At 36.7% G+C, this 22,304-nt stretch overlaps 3 protein-coding genes across 3 annotated transcripts; 2 read left to right on the top strand and 1 right to left on the bottom strand.

The window, feature by feature from the left end:
- The first annotated feature begins 2,907 nt into the window (after positions 1–2,907).
- Positions 2,908–9,060, top strand: LOC110869012 (inactive receptor-like serine/threonine-protein kinase At2g40270). Its single transcript, XM_022118304.2, has 9 exons — positions 2,908–3,246; positions 3,327–3,471; positions 4,890–4,961; positions 5,051–5,194; positions 5,286–5,426; positions 5,770–6,203; positions 6,720–6,910; positions 6,985–7,117; positions 8,362–9,060. Exons 1-9 carry the CDS (start codon positions 3,165–3,167, stop codon positions 8,940–8,942), a joined length of 1,923 nt encoding a protein of 640 aa, XP_021973996.1. The 5' UTR covers positions 2,908–3,164; the 3' UTR covers positions 8,943–9,060.
- A 13-nt stretch (positions 9,061–9,073) lies between these two features.
- Positions 9,074–13,859, bottom strand: LOC110869005 (ethylene-overproduction protein 1). The gene is made up of 4 exons (XM_022118293.2): positions 11,531–13,859; positions 10,722–11,013; positions 9,750–10,059; positions 9,074–9,660 (listed from the first exon to the last, which is right to left on the bottom strand). Exons 1-4 carry the CDS (start codon positions 13,612–13,614, stop codon positions 9,428–9,430), a joined length of 2,919 nt encoding a protein of 972 aa, XP_021973985.1. The 5' UTR covers positions 13,615–13,859; the 3' UTR covers positions 9,074–9,427.
- A 6,472-nt stretch (positions 13,860–20,331) lies between these two features.
- On the top strand, positions 20,332–20,880 carry LOC110909188 (putative formin-like protein 21a). Its single transcript, XM_022154233.1, has one exon. The coding sequence runs from the start codon at positions 20,332–20,334 to the stop codon at positions 20,878–20,880; it is 549 nt and encodes a 182-aa protein (XP_022009925.1).
- Positions 20,881–22,304: the final 1,424 nt, after the last annotated feature.

The raw sequence follows: 22,304 nt of genomic DNA, 5'->3' as shown, positions 1-22,304 counted from the left end.
TAATACCTGTATCAATCTTACTAAAAACACATCCAGAACATACCATATATCAATCTTAAAGAAAACACATCAAAAACAAATCTATGCTTCATCATCATACGATACATTCAACGAAAACATTCAAAGCGCAAAAACAAGTGAGAGTTCAAGCGAATACACCACATCAATGGAGTTCAAAAGGCTGAAAACCACACCTTCACCGGAGTTATTCAACCTGAATAACATTCCTACCTTCATGTTCAACCAGTTACCAGATCTCCGATCAATCGAGCCAATAATTCAACACAAGTATTCACCTCCATTTAATCACCACACGCAACAACCGACATTAACAAACTACCTCACTCCAACGCCACCGCAACAACCGCCGTTTCCTCCTCCGACGATGACGAAGTTATCCGGAACAAAACTGGCGTACAAACGACGCCGTACACTCAGCGACAAAACACGATCCTTACAAAAGCTGCTACTGGTGGACAGAAAAATGGATATGGCGTCGATTTCTGAAGAAACGTACACGTATATTATGTTTCTGAAAGCTCAAATCAGTGTTCTGGAATCGATGCCTGTTGTGTCTAGCTCGTCATCGTAGTCGTGTTTGAATTTGAGATCTGCAAACCCTAGGTATGGTGGATTAGGGAAACTGAAGAGGCAGCAGGTGCTTGAGGTTATGGTTAACTCCCCTGTGAATCAGTCGGTTTGAAGTAATTAATTTCTTTATTAGGTATTAGGGCTCAGAATCATTTTAATCTTGGGAAGATGATGGAGTGACTGTTGAGTTTGAAAGGGTTGAGAGGAAAATTACCATTTTACCCTCATGTTCATTGCACATACAGTTTTTAACTAAGATTTCTAACCAGGTTTGGCCTAAAGGACAAAACGTGCAAGATTTTGAAAGGTAAAGGACACCGCCTGTAAACTTTTGGCCAAAAGGACAGCCCCTGAAATTTGATGTAAACATAAAGGATAAAACTTGTAATTTACTCTACTTATTAAATGTACTGAAAATCCACTTAGAAATAGCCTAGTGGTATTGTTGAGTTAGATTTTAAAGTAAGATGAGGTTAGGGGTTCAATACCCATAGTTAGAGGTGGGCAAATCGGGTTTTTTGTATACCCGAAACTGGTTCCTAACCGTACCCGGTTCTTGTCTGAGTTTGTATGGAACCGATTCTTCTAAGATCCGGTTCCGGTTAGTATGCAAGTTTAATAGCTAAACTTGCATACTATGGGCTATAGTATGCAAGTTTAGCTATTAAAAAATTATATAAAAATTTATGTTTTTGTTTTATTTTTTTAATTTAATTATTTATTAGCTTGAGTACGTTACACAACTAGTCCCATAATTATTTAATGATCTAATTAAGTTACATAAATAGTCCCTAGGTGTAAAAATACAAGTACACCCTTCCATTTACCTGGTATAAATTAGTAACATTTTTCGAGTTGAGAGTTTCACTGGAAGCAGTCTCTCTATTCCTACGAGTTAGAGGTAAGATTGTCTACATCTTACCCTTTTCAGACCCTACCTTAGCTTTGCTATTGGTGGGATTTACTGAGTATGATGATGATGATGATAAAATTAGTAACATCTTGATGCATAAAGGTGTTGTACTCTATGCATAGGGTGGTTTTAAAAAAATATGATATTATACTTTTAGTCCCAAAGTTAATTGACTTTTTACTTGTTTGACGGATCCGTTGCAACGCGTGGGTCCTTAATCGAGTTAGTTATTATTTTCTATGTTTTACGTTTCGGTTTAATTTCTCCGCATTAACACGCCGCAACTTCAATGTTGATGGTCAATGACGGTGGTGTGACATTAGTGCTATTTGTCATGGTTTTACGCCCCACCGCAATGCAGGAGGAGGGGGGTTTGTAATACTAGTTTAACATAAAAACTAACCGTGTTAGTCTTAAGGATGCAAAACGTTACAAACCGTTTACGTAACAAAAGATGATAGTTTAAATAACCATAACCAAACCAGATAAACAGAAACCTTATTCAACTCAAAACATTAATCATAATCATCTTAAATCTTAAATCGCTAAACACACATCTTTACACACTACACAACTCCTAAGGGTGAAGGGGGCACCCCCCTAATTAGGTGAGGGAAAACTTTTTTTAACCCAATCATACGTTGCCATGTCATTTCCCCTCTATAACTTCCCTCTTGTCCAAAAACGTACGGGGTGCACCCCTCTTAGGGGAATTGTTTTTTTATTCAAAAAAAAAAAAAAATTCATTGGTCCATCAGTTCCCTCTCTCCTCCCTCTCTCCTTCCTTTCTTCGGTGACTCCCCACCGATTTGGCCCCCCGATTTCCCTCCCCTCTTGGTTGGCAGCACCTCACCGCTCGGCAACTTTGGTCCCCGAAGGAAGTCACTGAGGGTGCCCCGCATAGCCTAAACACATACATCCAAATAGCAAAAAATATCAAACAGATATTTTGAAAACAAAAATTTACCCTTTAAAAGAAGAAGACACTTGCCCATGGCTTTATAGCCTAGTGGCATTTTGGGGGTGAGATAAAACTTTGGGACCAATAGGTCCTGGGTTCGATTCCTACAAGGGGGTTTTCCCATATTTATTGGGTTTCCTTCTGAATTAGTGTATAGGCATTATGCCTAGTGGAGATGGATATGATCGGGTGGTTCCACTGGTGGCACGATGATACTCCAGTGGTCCGTCAGTGATCCAAATTTGCCGTTAAAAAAAAAAAAAAAAAAAAAAGAAGAAGAAGACACCATTTATTATTAGTAGTTGAAAATATTTATGAAAGATAAATGCTATGGCCACCAAACATGGCCAAGTAGAACATGGAAATAAAAAAGTAGCACGTGACGTACGTAGCAAACACAACAGGACGGCGGCCACTATAAAATACACCAAAAACATACGACAAAGTCAATCCAACAAAACAAACATCTTCTTCGAAATTCATATTTCATTTTGATCAAACTTTGTTATAATAACCGAAACCCACAATAATCTCGGCCGTCGGTGACCAGACCACTTTTTTTTATTCAAATTTTGTTACCAAATTACCGCGTTTTTAGCCTCTTTTTTGCATGATCACCACCACCCACACATATCTGGTTTTATTCATAACTAAAAAGTGCTAAAAACCCTTGATTCTTTTTTGTATTTTGGTTTCAAAATGGAAAGATTTAAGCTGATGTTTGCAATGGTGTTGGCTGCTGTATTACTGATTGATCACAGTTGGTGCATCAATACAGAAGGTATGGTAATTAATTGGTATACTGTGTACTGCTGCTTTCTGATTCACAACTCTTTCGGTTAAGGTTTTATGGGTTTGCAGGATTGGCTTTGTTGAAGTTTAGAGATGGGATTGAGAGGGATCCTTTTGGGGTTTTGTCTGGGTGGAGTAACGGCGGTGATGCGGTGGATTTGGACCATTGTTCTTGGTTTGGGGTTGAGTGTTCTGATGGGAAAGTGGTTGCTTTGTAAGTTTTTTTTCACCTAATTGATTGACTGTTAGACCATGCGTAATGGTGTAACATTATAATGCCCCCACCATGGGGCGTTTTGCGCCATGTGGCAGCCCAGTCAGCAAGGGGCATTATACCATAAAATGGTGTAGTGGGGCATTATTCAGATAATGCCCATGCAATCATTTCCCAATTATTTTTTTTAAACTTTAAATACTTTATTAAATAAAAAAAATACAATACTAGAAATAAAAAACATAAAATCCGATTAAATAAAAAAAATACTACAAATAAAAAAATTAAAATCCGAATATAAAAAAAAAGACTAGTTTTCATCTTCGCTTTCTTCACCCTCGTCCTCCGTTTCTTCCTCTCCCTCCGGTGGAACATACCGAACCGACCATGCGTGGTGTAGTAAAAAAATCGTAGTTGGCTTCCAAGTCGTGGACTATACGTAGAAATAACCGCTTACTCATTCGGAAACGACGTCTAAACATTTCGTTCGAATATGTCGGCTCCTCGTCAAAATAATCCTTCATCAAACGATCGTGTGCCCCGCGTCGGTCTCGTTCAATATAACCTCTTTTACCTTTTTTGGCTTGTGGGCGACGACAATGCTCGGCATATCTCATCGCTAGTTTACAAGCACCCGTAACCGCCTCTTGCTCAACCTCCTCATCGGTTGAACCATCGCCATCCGCAAAAAACTCGTGATAGCAATAGTTTAGCATGGAGGAAGAACTAGGAGAATCCATCAAGTTTTTATAAAATTCTTGTATTTTTTAGAGAGTTTTTGTGATTATTTGAGTTGAAAATGTTTGAGGGTATATATATATATATATAGGGGGAAATAAAAAAAAAAAAAAATAAAAACTAGCCGTTAGCAACTAGCCGTTTGATTCGTCCGTTCCACATTCTCGAGCGTTTTAAAAATCACGCCAAAACAATTTTTTTTCAAAAAAAACGCCGGAAAACGCCCCGTGTAATGGCGAATCCGGCGTTATGCAGCGTTTTTTTTCAAATTTTTTTAAAAAAAACGCCCCGTTACGGGGGGTCTTAGGTGTTTGATCTAATGCCTAGCTGAGCTTAATAATTGTGGTTAGGGGGTTTAACAAATTATATCGGATTGGGATTTTTATATATAATTTTCAGTTTTTTGTTTGTGTATATATACACACATGTTTATATATAAATTTCATAAGTAGAGAGGTTTTAAGTTTTAACCTCTCCTCAAACCATTTTTTTAAGTAGACAAGATTAATAGTCAGAATTAATCGCGGGGCTGCCATCGATTTTTGGCCGAATAGGACCGTAATGGCCAATTAGATGAAAATTCCTAGGTGAACCTCTGATTAGCGATTAATTGGCGACTAATCGGAGGCCCGACGCTATTTTTACAGCTATGGTTACGCTAATAATTGCTAAAATTACAGGAATTTGAGAGATCTATGCCTTGGAGGAACACTTTCACCGGAGATTGGGAAGCTGACAAATATGAAATCCATGTAAGGATCCATGGTTGATAATTTGATGTCTACTGGTTTTTTCGTCACTCATCATGTTTCGACGATTATTTTGTATGTTGTATGAACAGTACTTTACGCAATAATTATTTTAACGGGACAATTCCTCGAGAGATTGGAGATTTAAAGGAGCTAGAAGTGCTGGATTTGGGATACAATAACTTTACTGGGACATTTCCATCTGATCTTGTTAATAACCTATCGTTATCAATTCTGTGAGTTGTATTTCAGCTGTAAATTATGTAACATGTTCATACTTTTTTCTTATTTTTTGCTTATTCGGTCCGTATATGATTATTTACGCAGTTTATTGGACAATAACAAGTTTCTTGATACGCTTTCGCCTGAAGTATACAATCTTAAGACGGTTTCTGAGTTTCAAGTAGATGAAAACCAACTCACAAGCTCTCATAAAGATGGTAGTTGTAATGGCAGGTCCAGTTCTTGGTAAGTGTCTTAAATAAAGGTGGTTAAAACCGGTAACAATCTTCATTCAAAAAATTGGTTTTTAAAATGATTTTTTTTTTTATGTTTTCAGTAAAATGATTTATGCATTAGAAGTACATTTTGTGTGAATTTAAACCCTGTTTTCCTTTTGAAAAATATAACTAGAAGTCCATAACTGACATACTCGTAGGTAAATGGGTCGAAATTACCACCTCTACTTGCTGTACAGTTTAACTTTACGGACAAGTTGACTAATTTCCAACTTTGGATCCGATATGCAACTAAACCCGTATCAAATCTTTAATCAGAAAATTCAAAATCTTGTTTCTTTTTGTTCTTATAGGAATATTATTCAAACCCGAGACGCCACCGAAAGAAAGTTGTTACAAGTGTCACCATCACCTTCACCTTCACCTTCACCGTCGCTATTAGGTGTACCGATCTCATCGATATCATTACCCCCGTCGCAAATTTCCGCACCTTCGCTGCTACCCGTACGTCCACCACTGCCGGTTTTCCCGCCAGCAAGTCCACCAGTTAACTCTTTAGCACCAGAGACCGTACCCGCTTTAGCTCCATCACCCGCTTTGGTTCGAAACTTTAACCATAACCATTCAAACCATCACAAGGTTTTAATATGGTCTGGGATCATTGGGGGTTCTGCATTTATATTTCTTACGGCTTTTGGTTTTCTTTTCTTTAAAAGAAATAAAGTCGTTACCGTTAAGCCGTGGGCTACCGGCTTAAGCGGGCAGCTCCAGAAAGCATTCACAACAGGTTGTTTCTTCTTCTATCATTTTATTTAGGCCTGTAAGCAAACCGAACGAACATGAACAAAGGCGTGTTCGTGTTTGTTCATTTAACTTTAACCGAGCACGAACATATAACCGAACGACTTTTTGGATTCATGTTTGTTCATTCAGAAAATGGGTATTATCGTGTTCATTTATGTTCGTTCATTTAAAACTAAACGAAAGTTCCCGAATGTAAACGGGCATAAATGAACGCATAAAACATGTGTTCATGTTCGTTCATTTAATTAAACAACGAACAAAAAAATTTGTTCATGTTTATTCGATTATTAAATAAACGAATTTCCCGCCAAACTAGTTCAGGAACAGTTCATGAACATTCGGTTCGTTTACAAGGCCTAATTTTATTCCTTACTAGTAAAATAAAAAAAATATATATATATTTAAAGAAAAGGTGTCAAATCGGTCAAACGGGTTGAAAGTCAACCCGGGTGAGAATTGCAGGTGTTCCAAGTCTAATACTTTTATGTCTGTAATTCAGGTGTTCCAAGTCTCCAACGCCCGGAACTTGTAACTGCTTGTGAAGATTTTAGTAATATAATCGGTACAATGTTAGATGGTACTGTCTACAAAGGAACACTTTCTAGCGGAGTCGAAATAGCTGTTACGTCGACTGCGATAACAACGTCTAAAGATTGGAACAAGAAACTAGAAACCCAGTTCAGAAATAAGGTTAAAAACCTAGTAAAACACAAAAATGTTTTTAATATTTATTTCAAGTCAAACTTGTGTTGGTTGTTTTTCAGATAGAAATGTTGTCAAAGGTGAATCACAAGAACTTTGTAAATCTTATTGGATATTGTGAAGAGCAAAAACCTTTCACTAGAATGATGGTTTTTGAGTATGCTCCAAATGGAACTCTCTTTGAGCACCTACATAGTAAGTTACTTGGGTCAACTTTGACTTTTGACTTTTTCAACACCTTGGTCAGATTCGATGATTAGATCATACTCATACGTTTGTTTCGAGATTTTAAATTCATATAATTGTCAGAATAGATTAAGATCATTTTATTAATCTGTTCATGGTCAATTATTTGACTTTTTCATCATCTTCAGCATATTCTTGAATCAATCATGCATGATGCATGCTACCCAATAATTCATGTTATTTAAAAAAAATTAAGAGTTAAATGCCATTTTAGTCCCTGTGGTTTGGGCCATTTTGCCAGTTTAGTCCAAAGGTTTCATTTTTAACCTGTGGGTCCAAAAAGGTTTCACATTTGCCATTTTAGTCCACTGGGTTAACTTCATCCATTTTTTCTGTTAACGAGAAGGCCAATTCGGTCATTTTGTATGTAATTCTGTTAACTAAAAGGGCAATTCAGCCATATAAAATGACCGAATTGGCCTTCTCGGTAACAGAAAAAATGGATGAAGTTAACCCAGTGGACTAAAATGGCAACTGTGAAACCTTTTTGGACCCACAGGTTAAAAATGAAACCTTTGGACTAAACTGGCAAAATGGCCCAAACCACAGGGACTAAAATGGCATTTAACTCAAAATTTAATGACCTTTTAATCTAGTTAGCATCAAGAATATTATCAAGAGGATAGCTGTCTTTATCTTTTGAATGTTGTAAGTTATTTGACAACTGGTATACATCTAGATCACATGCAGTTAAAATGATTAGGTCATTATTGTCCATTTTATATATTAAATTTTGTTATATCTATAAACTGTAGTATTTCAGCAATAATGAATGATCTCACTGTTTAAATAAAATGGAGTAAAATGCCATTTTCGTCCCTGAGGTTTGGCCAGTTTTGCGACTTTTGTCCAAAGGTTTGTTTTTGCGCATCTGAATCCAAAAGGTTTGAAATCTTGCCATTTTCATCCGGGTCGTTAACTCCATCCATTTTCTATGGTAAGTCAGGGGTATTTTTGTCAACTTAAAGACGGAAATCCTTGACTTAATAGAGAAAAATGGATAGAGTTAACGAGCTGAATGAAAATGGCAAGATTTCCAACCTTTTGGATCCAAATGCTAGAAAACAAACCTTTGGATGAAAGGCGCAAAACTGGCCAAACCTCAACTATACAATTTGCGCAACTTTTGACCGGTTGAAGGGTCAACATTGCCACATGTACTGATGAATATCTAACTATTGTTATCTATGCAGTCAAAGAAGCAGAACATTTGGACTGGTCAACACGATTACGCATCGCTATGGGAATCGCATACTGCTTGGAGTACCTACACCAACTCGACCCGCCGATCCCTCACAAAAACCTAAAATCGTCATCGATATATCTAACCGAAGATTACGCAGCCAAAATCTCCGATTTCAGCTTCTGGGATGCAACAAAAGCAGGACCCTCAAAAACCGAGCTTTTGGAGACCCCACCGTCATCCCCACAAACCAACGTCTACAGTTTCGGTGTGATCTTATTTGAACTCATCACAGGTAAGATGATTAACGATTCTCTTGAAAACATGGTATCAGAACTTTTGAAAACCGATCAGCCTGTAACAAGTTTGGTGGATCCGAGTTTAAGTTCTTTCGAGAGCAGTATGGTTTATGGGCTTTTTGAAGTGGTGAAAATGTGCGTTGTTTCTGACCCGAATCAAAGGCCCGCGATGAGAGAGGTTACGGGTCGGTTGAAGGAGATTACTGACGTGGCACCGGAAAATGCGATACCGAGATCTTCTCCGCTTTGGTGGGCTGAACTCGAGATCTTATCATCTACTGAGTCGAGCTAAAAAGATTCAAGTTATTCATATGTATCTATATCAACTTTTGGACCATGTTTTGTGTACATATTCTTAATAAGTATTTGATTTGTTCATCTTTAAATAAATTTCTGTAACTTGATAATCATTAACCTCATTTATAATAATAATAATAAAATAATAATTAAAAAGAGAATCTTGAAGTCTACATTCAGAATTTAATGAAGAAACAATGATTTTACAGCATACAACAATAAACTTACAACAAGATTCCCAAGGGTGGTACGTGTGAAATTTCCTTTTTACCCCTCTTTACAACCCTAATCAAACATTCAAATGCATGTAATATGTCATATCATAATCATACCACCATAAACTCTTGAGATTTTCAACTTCCAAAATTTCCTGTTCAGTCCCTTCTTTTTCATACATTTGGGCGCGAATCTGCAGTCGTGTGATTGAACCAATGGAGGGCGTAAACGTCTTTTTATGCCCTCAATAGCTGCACAACAACCTCATGTATAGAACTCGGCAGATTCTTTTAGTGTTCGGTTATAAAGCTCGAGTGTCTCTTTGTGATTAGGATCTAAACAGAGTGCCGCTTCACAATCTCTTAACGCTAAGTCGTAATCACTCATCGACTCATAAAACGCTGCTCGAAGATGCAGCATTTGTAGCTCGGGTTTAAACGCTATGGCTTTTGTAAGCTCTTCGACAGCTTCGGTTTCCTTTTGTTCATCCATCAACACTGGTGGTATAGAATAATAAAGTTTATTACTCTAAAACATTAAACGTATCTAAATAATTAAATTTGAATTATGAAATAATGAAAAGTACCTGCAGCTCTATATCTGTAAGGGTAAGTCCTGAGTGGATCCAACTGAGTTGCCATATATAAATCGTTAACAGCGTTATCGCGATCGCAATATTCAGAACGTTTTTCATGAGCGGATGCATTATTTTCTGCTTTTTCAATCAGTTTTGTCATTTCATCGTATGCAGCTTTTCTGTCGTCTTTAAGAGAATAGACACGTGCTAAACCTTGATGAGCTCTTGTATGCTTTATATCAAGTGCGTTTATATAACAATCTGCCGCAAGATCATGCTTCCCACAGTCCACGTATATACTACCGAGATTATTTAATGCCTGCAACAACAAAAATAGAAAAAAAAATTAGTCTTGTACTTTCTTTCACTTCCTATTCCTTGTAAATGTAACGGGTTCATTTGGGTTATGTTTTATTTAAACGGGTTAAATAAAAAACTTGGTTAGAAATTTTTTTTATGCAAAATGGTTTTGAAAGTCATTCAAAGTTTATTGACTTAACTGCCATTTTTGTCCTAGTGGTTTGTCCAATTCAAACCAAATTTCGAATTTGTACCATTTCCGTCCCTGACGCTCTTGAAACATGCCAGTTCCGTCCAAAAACGGACGTCTGTTAAAACCTGCTGGCATAATTGGACAAGCCACGGGGACGAAACTGGCATAACATACGTTAGTTTTTTGGACGGAATCGGCATGTTTCAAGAATGTTAGGGACGGAAATGGTACAAGTTTGAAATTTGGTCTGGATTGACATAACTGGACAAACCACAGGGACGAAACTGGCATAACAGACAGTTTTTTGGACGGAACTGGCATGTTTCAAGAATGTTAAGCACGGAAATGGTACAAATTTGAAATTTGGCCTGGACTGACATAATTGGACAAACCACAGGGACGAAAATGGCAGTTAACTCAAGTTTATTTTTACTATATAGAAAGATTCAGAAGTTTATTTTTAGTGTATGTGTCTACATGTTACTTACTTGTCCTTTCCGAAGCCCGTCTGAAGGGCATTTAAGAGCATCAATAAGAAGTTGAATAACAACGGAAGAAGAATCAGGATCAAGAGATGCATCTGCAAGTGTATACGCTTTAAGAAAATACGCTTCAAATGATCTTTGAATCGAAATAGATTCGTCAGCTTTAGCTAAAGCTTCCTCACGATATCCAGTATCGTATAAAATCCATCCTTCGTAAACAAGTCTTTCATGCTTTGCGGTCGCAAGATTTCTCGCCAATCGCAAGCTCCGCATTGCCGCCTTTTGGCAGTTTAATCTGTATACAATATGTAAATGGTTCTCTTTATTACAACATCACACAATATTCTTTAACTTAAAAGCAACTATTTAGGGTAAATTGCATTTTACGTCCTTTAAGTTTGAACATAATTGCAGGCGTTGTCCTTTAACTGACGAAATTACACTGGATGTCCTTATGTTACAGTTTCCCATCATGTTGTGTCCTTTTGCCCTAACCCAATTATTTTTTTTATGAAAATGACCATAATGCCCTCATGTGAGTGGCAGATGTTAAGAGTTAACCGAAAAAATTAACTACGTTAGGGCAAAAGGACACCGCATGATGAAAAACTCTAACATAAAGTACATCCAGTGTAATTTCGTTAGTTAAAGGACAACTTGCAATTTTGATTAAACTTAAAGGACGCAAAACGCAATTTACTCTTTAACTTTTTTTCTTTTATTTATTTATATATTTTGAGGCTAAATGCAATAAATACCAACCTACTTTCATTTATTTCTTTCCTTAAATGAAATTTAAACATGGTATGTACCTTAAAAGAAGTAAGGACTGCCTGAACCTTAAAAGACTCTTTGCAGGTTCATGCGACATCATTTGATGAATTATTGCAAGTGAGCCGATGTCATCGATATAGGACCACCGATCATATAACTGCAGCCAGCAATCAGCAGCGGTCCACTGTTTGACTCGTTGACTCAATAAGTCAACCAAATGATCACATCTCATTTTACCATGAAACATCATATAACAAGGCTCTAAACTCAATAACGCCCGAATATCCCTCACAGCAGCTTGATAATCTTCGAGAACGAGATAAAACCATGCGCGTAATTCAAGGCAATCCGGAGAAACCTTAAACCGAATAATTTTATTGATTTCTTGAATAGCTTCGTTGACTAAATTTTCCGTCACCATTGATACGGCTCTGTATTTATACGGGTATGCAAGTGTCGGATCTAATTTAGACGCTAGTTCCAAATCTTGAAGCTTTTTAGTTCCGAGATTGTATAAAGATCGTTCTTGATACATCCATCCGGTCGGTCTTTTACAGTCCGATATAATCTTGTTGATTAAATCACGTGCTAAATACGTTTTCCCTTGCTTATACAATGTTCGGGCAATACCGGTTGCTGAATAAACGTGACCCATTTCATACGCTGCCTCGAAACAATTTTGAGCGGTTTTATACTCTTCTTTTTCGAATAACAAAACGCCTAACTGATGAAATGCGAGTGTTTTCTGCCATTTTTCTGTTGCAAGCTCGATTAATCGTTCTACAAGCATGATCGCGTTTGATGATGTCATCTTTTCCTCGAACGCTACTTGTGTAAGGAAATAGTATAATAAAAACGAAGCGTGATTAACCGTACTTAACTTCTCCATAGATTCCGGACTAGCAAACAAGCTTAGCACTTTCGGGTTGTTTAACGAACCCGGAAGCTCTCGCAATATAACTTGTAAACAAGACGCTACAAGCAGACTCGCATTGTCTTCAAAACCGTATTCGATGAATAATAATGCATCGTCAATGTTGGAAACTAACGATGACAGATAAACCTCACATGCTGATTTCATTTCCTCGCAACAAAACTTCTGCGAAAACGATAGAATCTCCAAAACTACACTCGGAGAAACGAAATCCATCAACTTTTTCGTTCTACTAAACGCTTCCACACCCCTCATTGCTTCCGCAGATATCCCGATTTGCGAAAAATCAATCTTTTGTTTTACTGATTCGACAAAACTACCATACAACAACGTGTTTAACGGGCTGGATAACGAAGCGATTTTCCCCCTAACACAACTAACAACCTCATTACCAATACAAAAACACACAATTTCTTCTTCTTCTTCATCTTCATTATTAGTACAAACAACATTATTAGCACGAACAATAACATTATTAACATCAACATTCTCAGAGGCATTTTCACAAACACATAGACAGCGGTCAAAAACCGACCGAAAACAATTCAAACCACCATCAACCAAGGCCGATTTCGGGCATTCGAGAACCTTACCGATACAATCAAGAGCCGAAACACCGACAAGCTCATCCTCTCTCCTCTCAAACCTAAGCCAAGCAGACAAAACAACCTTCGAATGCACATCAACCGCATGTTCTCTAGCACACTGCAAACTCCTCCTAACCAACTTCACATCACCCAGTGCGCACAATAGCGCATACTGCTCCAAATACAACCCACAACATGTTCCAGATTTAGTCCCAGATTCAGTCCCAGGTTCATGACAACAAGAATGAACAATTCTTGTGTAAAGATCGGAAATGGAGTCAACAAAGTCAACGGGGCGTAAAAAGGGGTCAATTGGAGGTTCAATTAGGGTGGAATCGGGTAACCCGTATGGAAGATGAGATTTTGAATTGGTAATACTATTAATCGATTCATCACTAGTGGAAGAAGAAGAAGATGATAAAATGGAGTTGATAGTGAGCGCGTGGACTTGAGTGGGCTTTTTGCAGCGGTCTTTGAGCTTTAAGCCGTTGGATTTCATGGAGTTTGTGAATTGACGGATCAGAGTGACGACTTTTGCTGATCTTGGTGTTGATGATGATGATGATGGGTATTCATCGTATGTGGGTGTGGAGATCGACATGAATGTGAAATGGGTTTGGGGGGGGGGGGGGGGGGGTTGAAGGTTAACTGGTGTTGTTGAATGCCATTGGGACGATGGGTGTGATCAGTGTGCGTGCATCCGTGAATGTATGAGAGAGAAAGAGTAAGAGAGAGAAGATGGTTTAAGGGATTATTATTAGGATTTATTTTCTGTCAACATTATTCGTTAAATCTGTGAAAAGATTTGTGGGTGTAGAATCTTTTGGAGTGTTGTTCGTTTTGAATATGTTAGGCAGATACACATTTTGGTCGACTCACATTTATAGTTTATCGATCAATAGAGTGGGGGTGGGTTGGGTTTTATTCCTTTACAAAAGATTAAATACAAATACGGGGTTATTGTATAAGACGTATGAATAGAATGAAAAAGTAAAATAGCGTATTTTTATAATTATTCTATTAGTTGAGTAATTGTCTTGATGAACTGATAGAGATACACATATAGAGTAATTTTGAATTTTGTATTATTTGATGTATTTGTAGAGTAATTTTTAGAGTGGGGTTTGCAATTCAGAAAGGATTGGCGCCGCAGCTTGTTGCCCGTCTACCTTCTGTTTTGATGTAACTTAACAAGTTTTCTGGACTTTATTTATATATCTTTTTAATTTTTTTTTAATTTTATGTTGTTTGATAAACTTGTAGAGTAAATGTGTCTGATATATTTTTTTGATGAACTGGTAGAGTAATTATGATTCACGTGTAGAGTAATTTCGAATTGTATGTTGTTTGATGACCCTGTAGAGTAATTTTAATAGAATAATTACGATAATGCTACAACGAAATATTGGAAATACACTCGATTCATACGTTTTGTACATTAAGTGTATTTATACACGAACTAAACTCTTTAAAAACTGAATAATAGGTGAATTTAAGGAGTAGATATTAGAGGGATGTGTGTATTGGTCGTTAAAAAAATTTGAAATATGTTAATAATAAACAGTATAGTATGTTATATAGAAAACCAATTTCGAATAAAAAAGTCGTATTATACACACATAAATTACTTATAAATGTGTTCTACAGTTAGTGAAATTTCTATAAAAAGTTGTATTATACACACACAAATTACCTATAAATGTGTTCTACAGTTAGTAAAATTTTCTATTAAAAACTGGTTATATGTTGAACATTTATATAAATATGTAACTAGTAATTAGCTAGATAAGTTTTTAGGACTGATTATTATTATTATTATTATTATTTTTTTAGTTTGATATATTATGTATAAAATACTGTTTGATTTAAAATACTTTTTTTATTACTAATCAAAAAGTATATTAGTTATGAGCTTTTATTCTTGCTTTTAGATGAAAAAATAACCCATGGATGTTTTGGAAAAGGTTTCTTGGTTACTTTTACATGTTTTTCATTTCCATGTACCAATTAGTATTGAGACAAAAGTTTGTTGGATTTCATGTGATACTATTATATTAAGGTGAACTGATATTCATTCTTCGCGAACAATTACTACGGATTAGGATAAAATACAAAGTTTCTTAAAAAAAGAAGTGTAAAAAAACTCCTAAAAATAAATCTACTAAAAAAAAAAACCTAAACATCCTTAAGGTTTTTTTTTTTTTTTTTTTTTTGAGGGGGGGGGGGGGGGGTTAGGTTTTTGGGTGTGGTGGGGTGGGGTGAGGGTGGGTGTTTAGGTTTTGGGTGGTAGTATAGTGGGTTTAGATTATTGAACACTTGTCACTCTATAAAGCCTTCTTACACCTCTTACAATTAGATGCCTTTGTAAAATAAATTAACCCCAATTACTACAGTTTCGTTAATATACTTACATACATATACAACTTTTATTTTATACGTGGTGATGCATATGCGCATCACTACAATTTAGTGTTTTTTCTTGATCAATAGTTATCAAATAAATATTACTTTCAACAAAATTCATTACTAATATAAAGACGTGCTGGCTCTTTGATTATATATATATATATATATATATATATATAGGATAAGGATCATGTGAGAAGTGATAGGCTAGTTGAGAAACTTGAGAAGCATTCTGGACCACACATTTTTCTAAGCCTTTCGTAATATACACATATGTATAGTTTAAAATTGACTATATACATATGTGTATAACTCAATATACATATATGTATATTGAGTTATACACATATGTATATAGTCAATTTTAAACTATACATATGTGTATATTACGAAAGGCTTAGAAAAATGTGTGGTCCAGAATGCTTCTCAAGTTTCTCATATAGGGTGGACTTCTCTTAGGATCCCTACCCTATATATATATAGGTAGAGGATCCTGTAAAAAAGGCCTAAAGTGTGAGAAGGGTAAGATCTCAGCCATTAGATCTTTTAATCTAATGGTTGAGATCAATAGGAAACAAATTGTAAAATATTTTTATTAATTTGGACTGATTTGAAATATCTAGGGGCAATATAGTCTTTTAAACCCACTAGAAATTAGGTAATGCACATGTAACTTCCCCCCGTCTTTTTTAAACGGTAATAACTTTTTATACATAACTTTTTTTTAAAAAAATTACACCATAATAACGAGCGTTTTTTTTATATTTAATATGAGTATCATATTGCTATACTTATATAGAGAAAAAAATATGTTTCAATCAGATGTTTAGTCAATGAATGGTGTTATATACTCAACCATTAGATCTAAATTAATTGAAAAGGGTAAGATTGTAAATGCATTAACAAATTCAAATATGATAATCCTTGATTTAAGGATTTGGAGAGAGAAAATCCTTGATTTAAGAAATATAAACCTCCATAACATCATTCATTTTAATTTTTTTTTGCATCATTCACAGAATCAGAGCCATGTTCATGACATGGTGTTTTAAAAAATTCATAGTTCAATTCATGGTGTTTTTACGAAAAAATATAACACCATTCAGTAAACAAAAATATAACACCATTCAGTACACAAAATAACACCATTCAGTACAAGATATAACACCATTCAGTAAACAAAATATAACACCATTCAGTAAACAAAAAATAACACCATTCAGAAACAAAATAACACCATTCAGAAACAAAATAACACCATTCAGAAACAAAAAAAAAAAAAAATCATCCAGCAAACAAAAAATAACATCATTCAGTAAACAAAATAACACCATTCAGTAAATAATATAACACCATTCAGTACAAGAATATAACACCATTCAGTAAATAAATATAACACCATTCAGAAAAAGAAAATAACACCATTCAGAAACAAAATAACACCATTCAGAAACAAAATAACACCATTCAGAAAAGAAAAAAAAAACACCATTCATAAAAGGAAAAAAACACCATTAATGAAAGAATATAACACCTCTGTATCATCTTCTCCACTTCCGGCGCCGTTCGATGTAGATAGAAAGAGATCGCAATACCACCACCACTGCCAATTCCGGCACCACCACCGCCGCACCACCACTGTCGATCCAGCACCACCACCGCCGCTGCCACTCGCACCAGCACCACCGCCGCTGGCTCTCGCACCAGCACCACCGCCACTGTCGCTCGCACCACCACCACCGCCGCTGCTGCTCGCACCACCACCGCCGCCGCTGTCGTGTTTGATCTTCCGATTAGCCGCTGTCATGTTTCTTCTTCAGATTGATTATGAGAGAGATCAAAATCGTAGATGGAGATCATCTGGAGAGAGAGAGATATTATAGGGACTTTGATTTACAGTTTCCATTTTTTGAATGGATATAAAGATTTTATTACCCCTATAATTTTCAATTCAGTCCAAAAAATAAATCAAATTTTATAATTTGGTCCCTATTAATCTTAACCATTAGATCAAAGATCTAATGGTTTAGATTTTTTCTTACCTTTCTCACACTTTAGGCCTTTTTTACAGCATCCTTTATATATATATATATTAAAAGAGAATAACAACGATTAAATAAATGAAAATTTAGAAATACAAATTGCAAGAATATGAATGATACAAGCCACACATTTCAAAATAGGGCACGCAAGAATTTAATACTATATTCCTCCAAATGAGTGGAGAGTAACAAGAGATTAGGATCCAAGAAAAATGATGATGGTATGGATAGCAAAACTTTATTTGATTATGTTCTTAAATGAGATGTGATGTGATTCATTTTTTGGTCGTCTTAAATCTCGTCCATAGAAAGTGATTATTCTTTTCGATTTGATCGTTTTAGTTTTTTTTCTTTTTGAACGGCCAACAAAGTTTTGTTATTAAATACACGGCACCAACTGAATGTTAGCACCGGAAAACATTACACACACCAATGTCTTACAATCTTATACACGATAAATCAAAATTACACCAAAGATCCCACGTCAATTCACGCATCTCCGCACGATTCCTAAGCCAAAGGAAACCAAGGATTCTAATTTCCTCGAGTAATCCATTAACTTGAACCTGCTTCTGGTTGAAAACCGCATTATTACGGCTTCTCCAGATGCACCATGTAGTCGTCTGCACTAACGTGTACCCAAAAAAAAAAAAAAAATCTTTGGCGTGTTTGAATAATGTTGTTTGCCGTTCAAAAACAATTGTTTATCCCCAAATGAAATGCAAGATAGTCAAGTTATTGCAAGAACTGCTTGATAAAAGGGTTCGTTTGCTCTAGCAATTGATGCACCTATTTTGTTCATAAAAATAGAAAGATGATAGCTTGGGAATGTGCATTGACTAGTGTGGATTAAATAATATGACCATCAAGAAAAGATATTCATTGCCTACTTTTAATGAACCTTTTTTTTAAATCATGTGCTAGTTGGTTTTCGAAGGTTGACTTGAGATTGGTTTGTAACGAGCTTAGTCGTTAGGAATGTGCGGTTACGTTTCGAATTATGAATGCACCAACCACCTTTATGGATTTTATGAACCGAGTGTGATGACCTAAGTTCAATTGACCATTAATAGTTTTTATTTTTTTGAAGTATTCGAAGAGTAATCCAACCATGAAAAGCATTTGTGACATGTGATGGATACATAGAGGATAAGTTTTATGTCAAAAGACATTCTCTTGTGATGGCAAAAGACAGTGATAGATTTATAGAGGAAGACCTTAAGGACTTCGGTTTTTCGTGTGAATTATGAATGCACCGACCATCTTTATGGATTTTGAGAGAAAAATGAGGGACGGAAAAGAAGAAAAATGAATGAGTGTTAGGCGGATGGGTGTGGGCTCGGGGAGTTGAGGTGGCAGGTTATCCCTCGGGGAACACTGCCCCTCCCGACCCTTCTTCGGTGCAGATGGAGAATTCCCTCCGATCATTTTTGTTGTTGTTATTGTTTGTTGATTTGAGCAAAATCAAAAGGGGGCGAAGGGGAACAACCATTTCAGCATTTCTCATAGAGATAGAGGGGGGAGGTGGTGATATGGAGGTGATGTGAAGGTGAAGGTGGTGATGTGGATGTTGGGGGATGACCCTTCCACACCCTATAGTCTTATAATAGAAATAGAAACAAGTAAAATAAGAAATTGTGTAGCGTATTGTTTATGAGGTAAAATTATTAAGAAATCCTTAAATATGTCTAAATAGTTAACTTACAAACTTCCACTCAAAATCTGGTAGGAAAATGCCAACTCTCTGTTTCAATATCAATTTATAGAATGAAGAGTGCTACTATTAATTAAGTATGCAAAAACATACTTAACCTATTGATGTGTCACATTCCAAACACGGAGCACCTAACTTCATTAATTGGTAACATTTTTTTCTTCATTGTAATGCTTGCTGACTTGTTTTTATAAGTTATTTTAATTTTTCTTATATATTAAAAAAAATGTACAGCTTGCTTTAGCATATAATATTCTAAACTAACCCCTTAAAATATTTAAGATTATCATTAACGTTTAGATTAAATCATGCTACGGTTAAATATTATAATTGATGGGGTCATTAGCTTTCCGGTAACGTCACTGTTACCACTATATCTTAAAGATTTTGGAAATATATATTTACATTATTTAGAATAACATCAAGTTGCTTCTAGCCAATGATCTCTAGATCAAGTGGTGGATGGCTTGCATTTCTTTTTGAGAGATGCAGGTTCGACTCTCACTTGATGCAGAGTGAGATACTGGTGGGCAATGATAGCAGACCCAGGGAAACCTGGGTTGGATCCTTGAGCCAAACGGGTTTTACCGGTAATTTCACTGTCGGTACCTACAGGCGGTCACTTGATGCAGAGTGAGATACTGGTGGGCAATGATAGCAGACCCAGGGAAACCTGGGTTGGATCCTTGAGCCAAACGGGTTTTACCGGTAATTTCACTGTCGGTACCTACAGGCGGTTGGTTACCGGGTTTTCTCGGAGTACTCCGTTTGTCCAGTGGGTGTCCCAAGAGTACTCGAGATTGAGTTTGTTGACCGTTCAAAAAAAAAAAAAAAACATCAAGTTGCTTCTGTCGTTATATGTTAGATTTTATGATAAATTATGTTTATTTAAAGATATAACGAAGTTATTCAAGTTCTTTTTCTTAAAGTTATTCAAGTTATTTTTATTGTCAATTAAAATATATAACGGAAATGAGAGGTGGAGTGCAATGGGCTATTACGAGGTAATGAAAAAAACGTGTTTGATTGGTCAAGGTAATGGAACCATCCATTACATAAGACATTTCATTCCATCAAATTCAATGGATCCATCATCCTTGTTTTTTTTTTCATTTCATTCCCTCTCTCACCTTCATTAGCAACACCTCCCACGACCATGACCACCACCCGCTGCCATAGACCACCAATGGCCATCACCGCCGACACCCTCCGCCATCGAACACCAGTGCCACCGCCACCACCACCTCCACTACTAACCATCGTCACCCACCGTCGCCGCCACCACTTGCCACCCTCCACCACCGACCACCGTCGCCGCCGTCAACCATCGCCACCGCCACAACCACCACCCATCGCCACCGACCACATCCTTTGTCGCCCCCACCTGCCACTGCCGACCGCCGCCACTGAACACCGGCGCCACCGCCGACCACCCGCCACCACCACTAAGCACTGCCACCCATCGTCGTTGCCGCCATCACCACCCGCTGCCACCCTCCACCACCGCCACCACCGACCATCGTGCTGCCGTCATCCGCCGCCCTCCATCATTGCCACTGCCACTGACCACCACCTATCACCGCCGTCACCCGCCACCGCCGCCACCACCAAACACCGTTGCCGCCACCACCGAAAGCTGCCACCACCATCACCGACCGCCACCATCGGCCCCCACCCCCACTACCGCCACCCATCGCCGATTTGATTCCTTCGCCGTTTCCTACCTACCAAACAACACAAGGTAATGATTCATTATATTCTCACATAGTAACCAAACAAAACAACGGAAATGTAATTATCCATTTCATTTCATTACCTCATTCAATTCCGTTGTTCTTTCTGTTACCCAATACACCAAACAAACCCCTAGTAATACGGTTTTACGCCCCCTCCCCGCAACGCCGGGGAATCAATTTTAGTTTACACTATAAAGCATAACATCTGTTTCTGTTTTAGCTTTTCAAATTTTGACAGAAAACACCCAACCAAATTAAGTTTGACATAAACACATTTAAAAAATATGTATACATAAATAAGCAGGTTAAGCAGGTCAACACAAACATTTGTGAAGTTAACCTGAATCCGACATGTTAATTAAATGTGTTCGCGGATTCAATGCGTAACTAACTCGAACTAATTTAGATGAAAACTATGTATGCGATTCATACTAGACACCTCTTAAGTGTTTTCTGACCCGTTTCACAAACTAATATTCGTATTGATTTTCATGTTTCTTTTTGGGTTGAGAACTTATTTAACCGAATCGATCACACACCAAGAATACATGATATACATGACATGTAAACAAAACAATACGATGAAATTAAAAATGAATACAAAAACAAAAACTAACAAGCATACAATGTCTGTCAATTATTGAACAATAATATTAAAATAATATGAAAATAATGCATGATTAGGTATACTTAATACTCATGTTCTTTGTCAACTAGCAAAATTTGCATTATTTGATCATTTCACGACAGGACAACCAACATCAGCACAAATACAAGTCAACAATCACAATATATAAGCACATATGCAAGAAATTAGGCAAGAATAGGTCATCACATGCTTGAACTGTCTACAACTCTAAAAGATGTAAGAAAAAAGATTCCAAAATACAATCAAGTATACATATTTCCAGCTCAAATGTCCCTTTTGATATTACCCTTTCACCCTTCAAAAAAGGGTTGGTACAACAATAAAGTGGCGGTACGGTGGTAACAGATAAGCGCTTAGAGTTCACCTAGCAGAGGTCTTAGGTTGGAATTCAACTTCTACTGATTTTCTATTTTTAACCGTCTTGAAAACCATTTGCCCAACCCAAGCTGGATTTTACCTAGTCTCATTGATTAGCAACGAATTGGTGAAGTCATGTATATGTAGGTTTTTTTTTTTTTAATAAAAGGTTGTCATAGGTTGAAAAACAAGTTAGGATTGATAAGGGCTTGGGAAAAGAAGTTACATTTGACTTGAATAAGAACTACTAAGCTTCCAAAGGTATTTGTAAAATGACAAAATAGAAAATAAAAAATTATACTTTAGGTAGATGCACTTCAAGATTCTTGATCCAAAAGGTAAGAACTTTAAAGATGACAAGATTCTTGATCCAAAAGGTAATAACTT

This window comes from Helianthus annuus, chromosome 1 (assembly GCF_002127325.2).
Source record: "Helianthus annuus cultivar XRQ/B chromosome 1, HanXRQr2.0-SUNRISE, whole genome shotgun sequence".
In the NCBI taxonomy this organism is placed as follows: Eukaryota; Viridiplantae; Streptophyta; class Magnoliopsida; order Asterales; family Asteraceae; genus Helianthus; species Helianthus annuus.
This window is presented reverse-complemented; position numbering and strand designations above follow the sequence as displayed.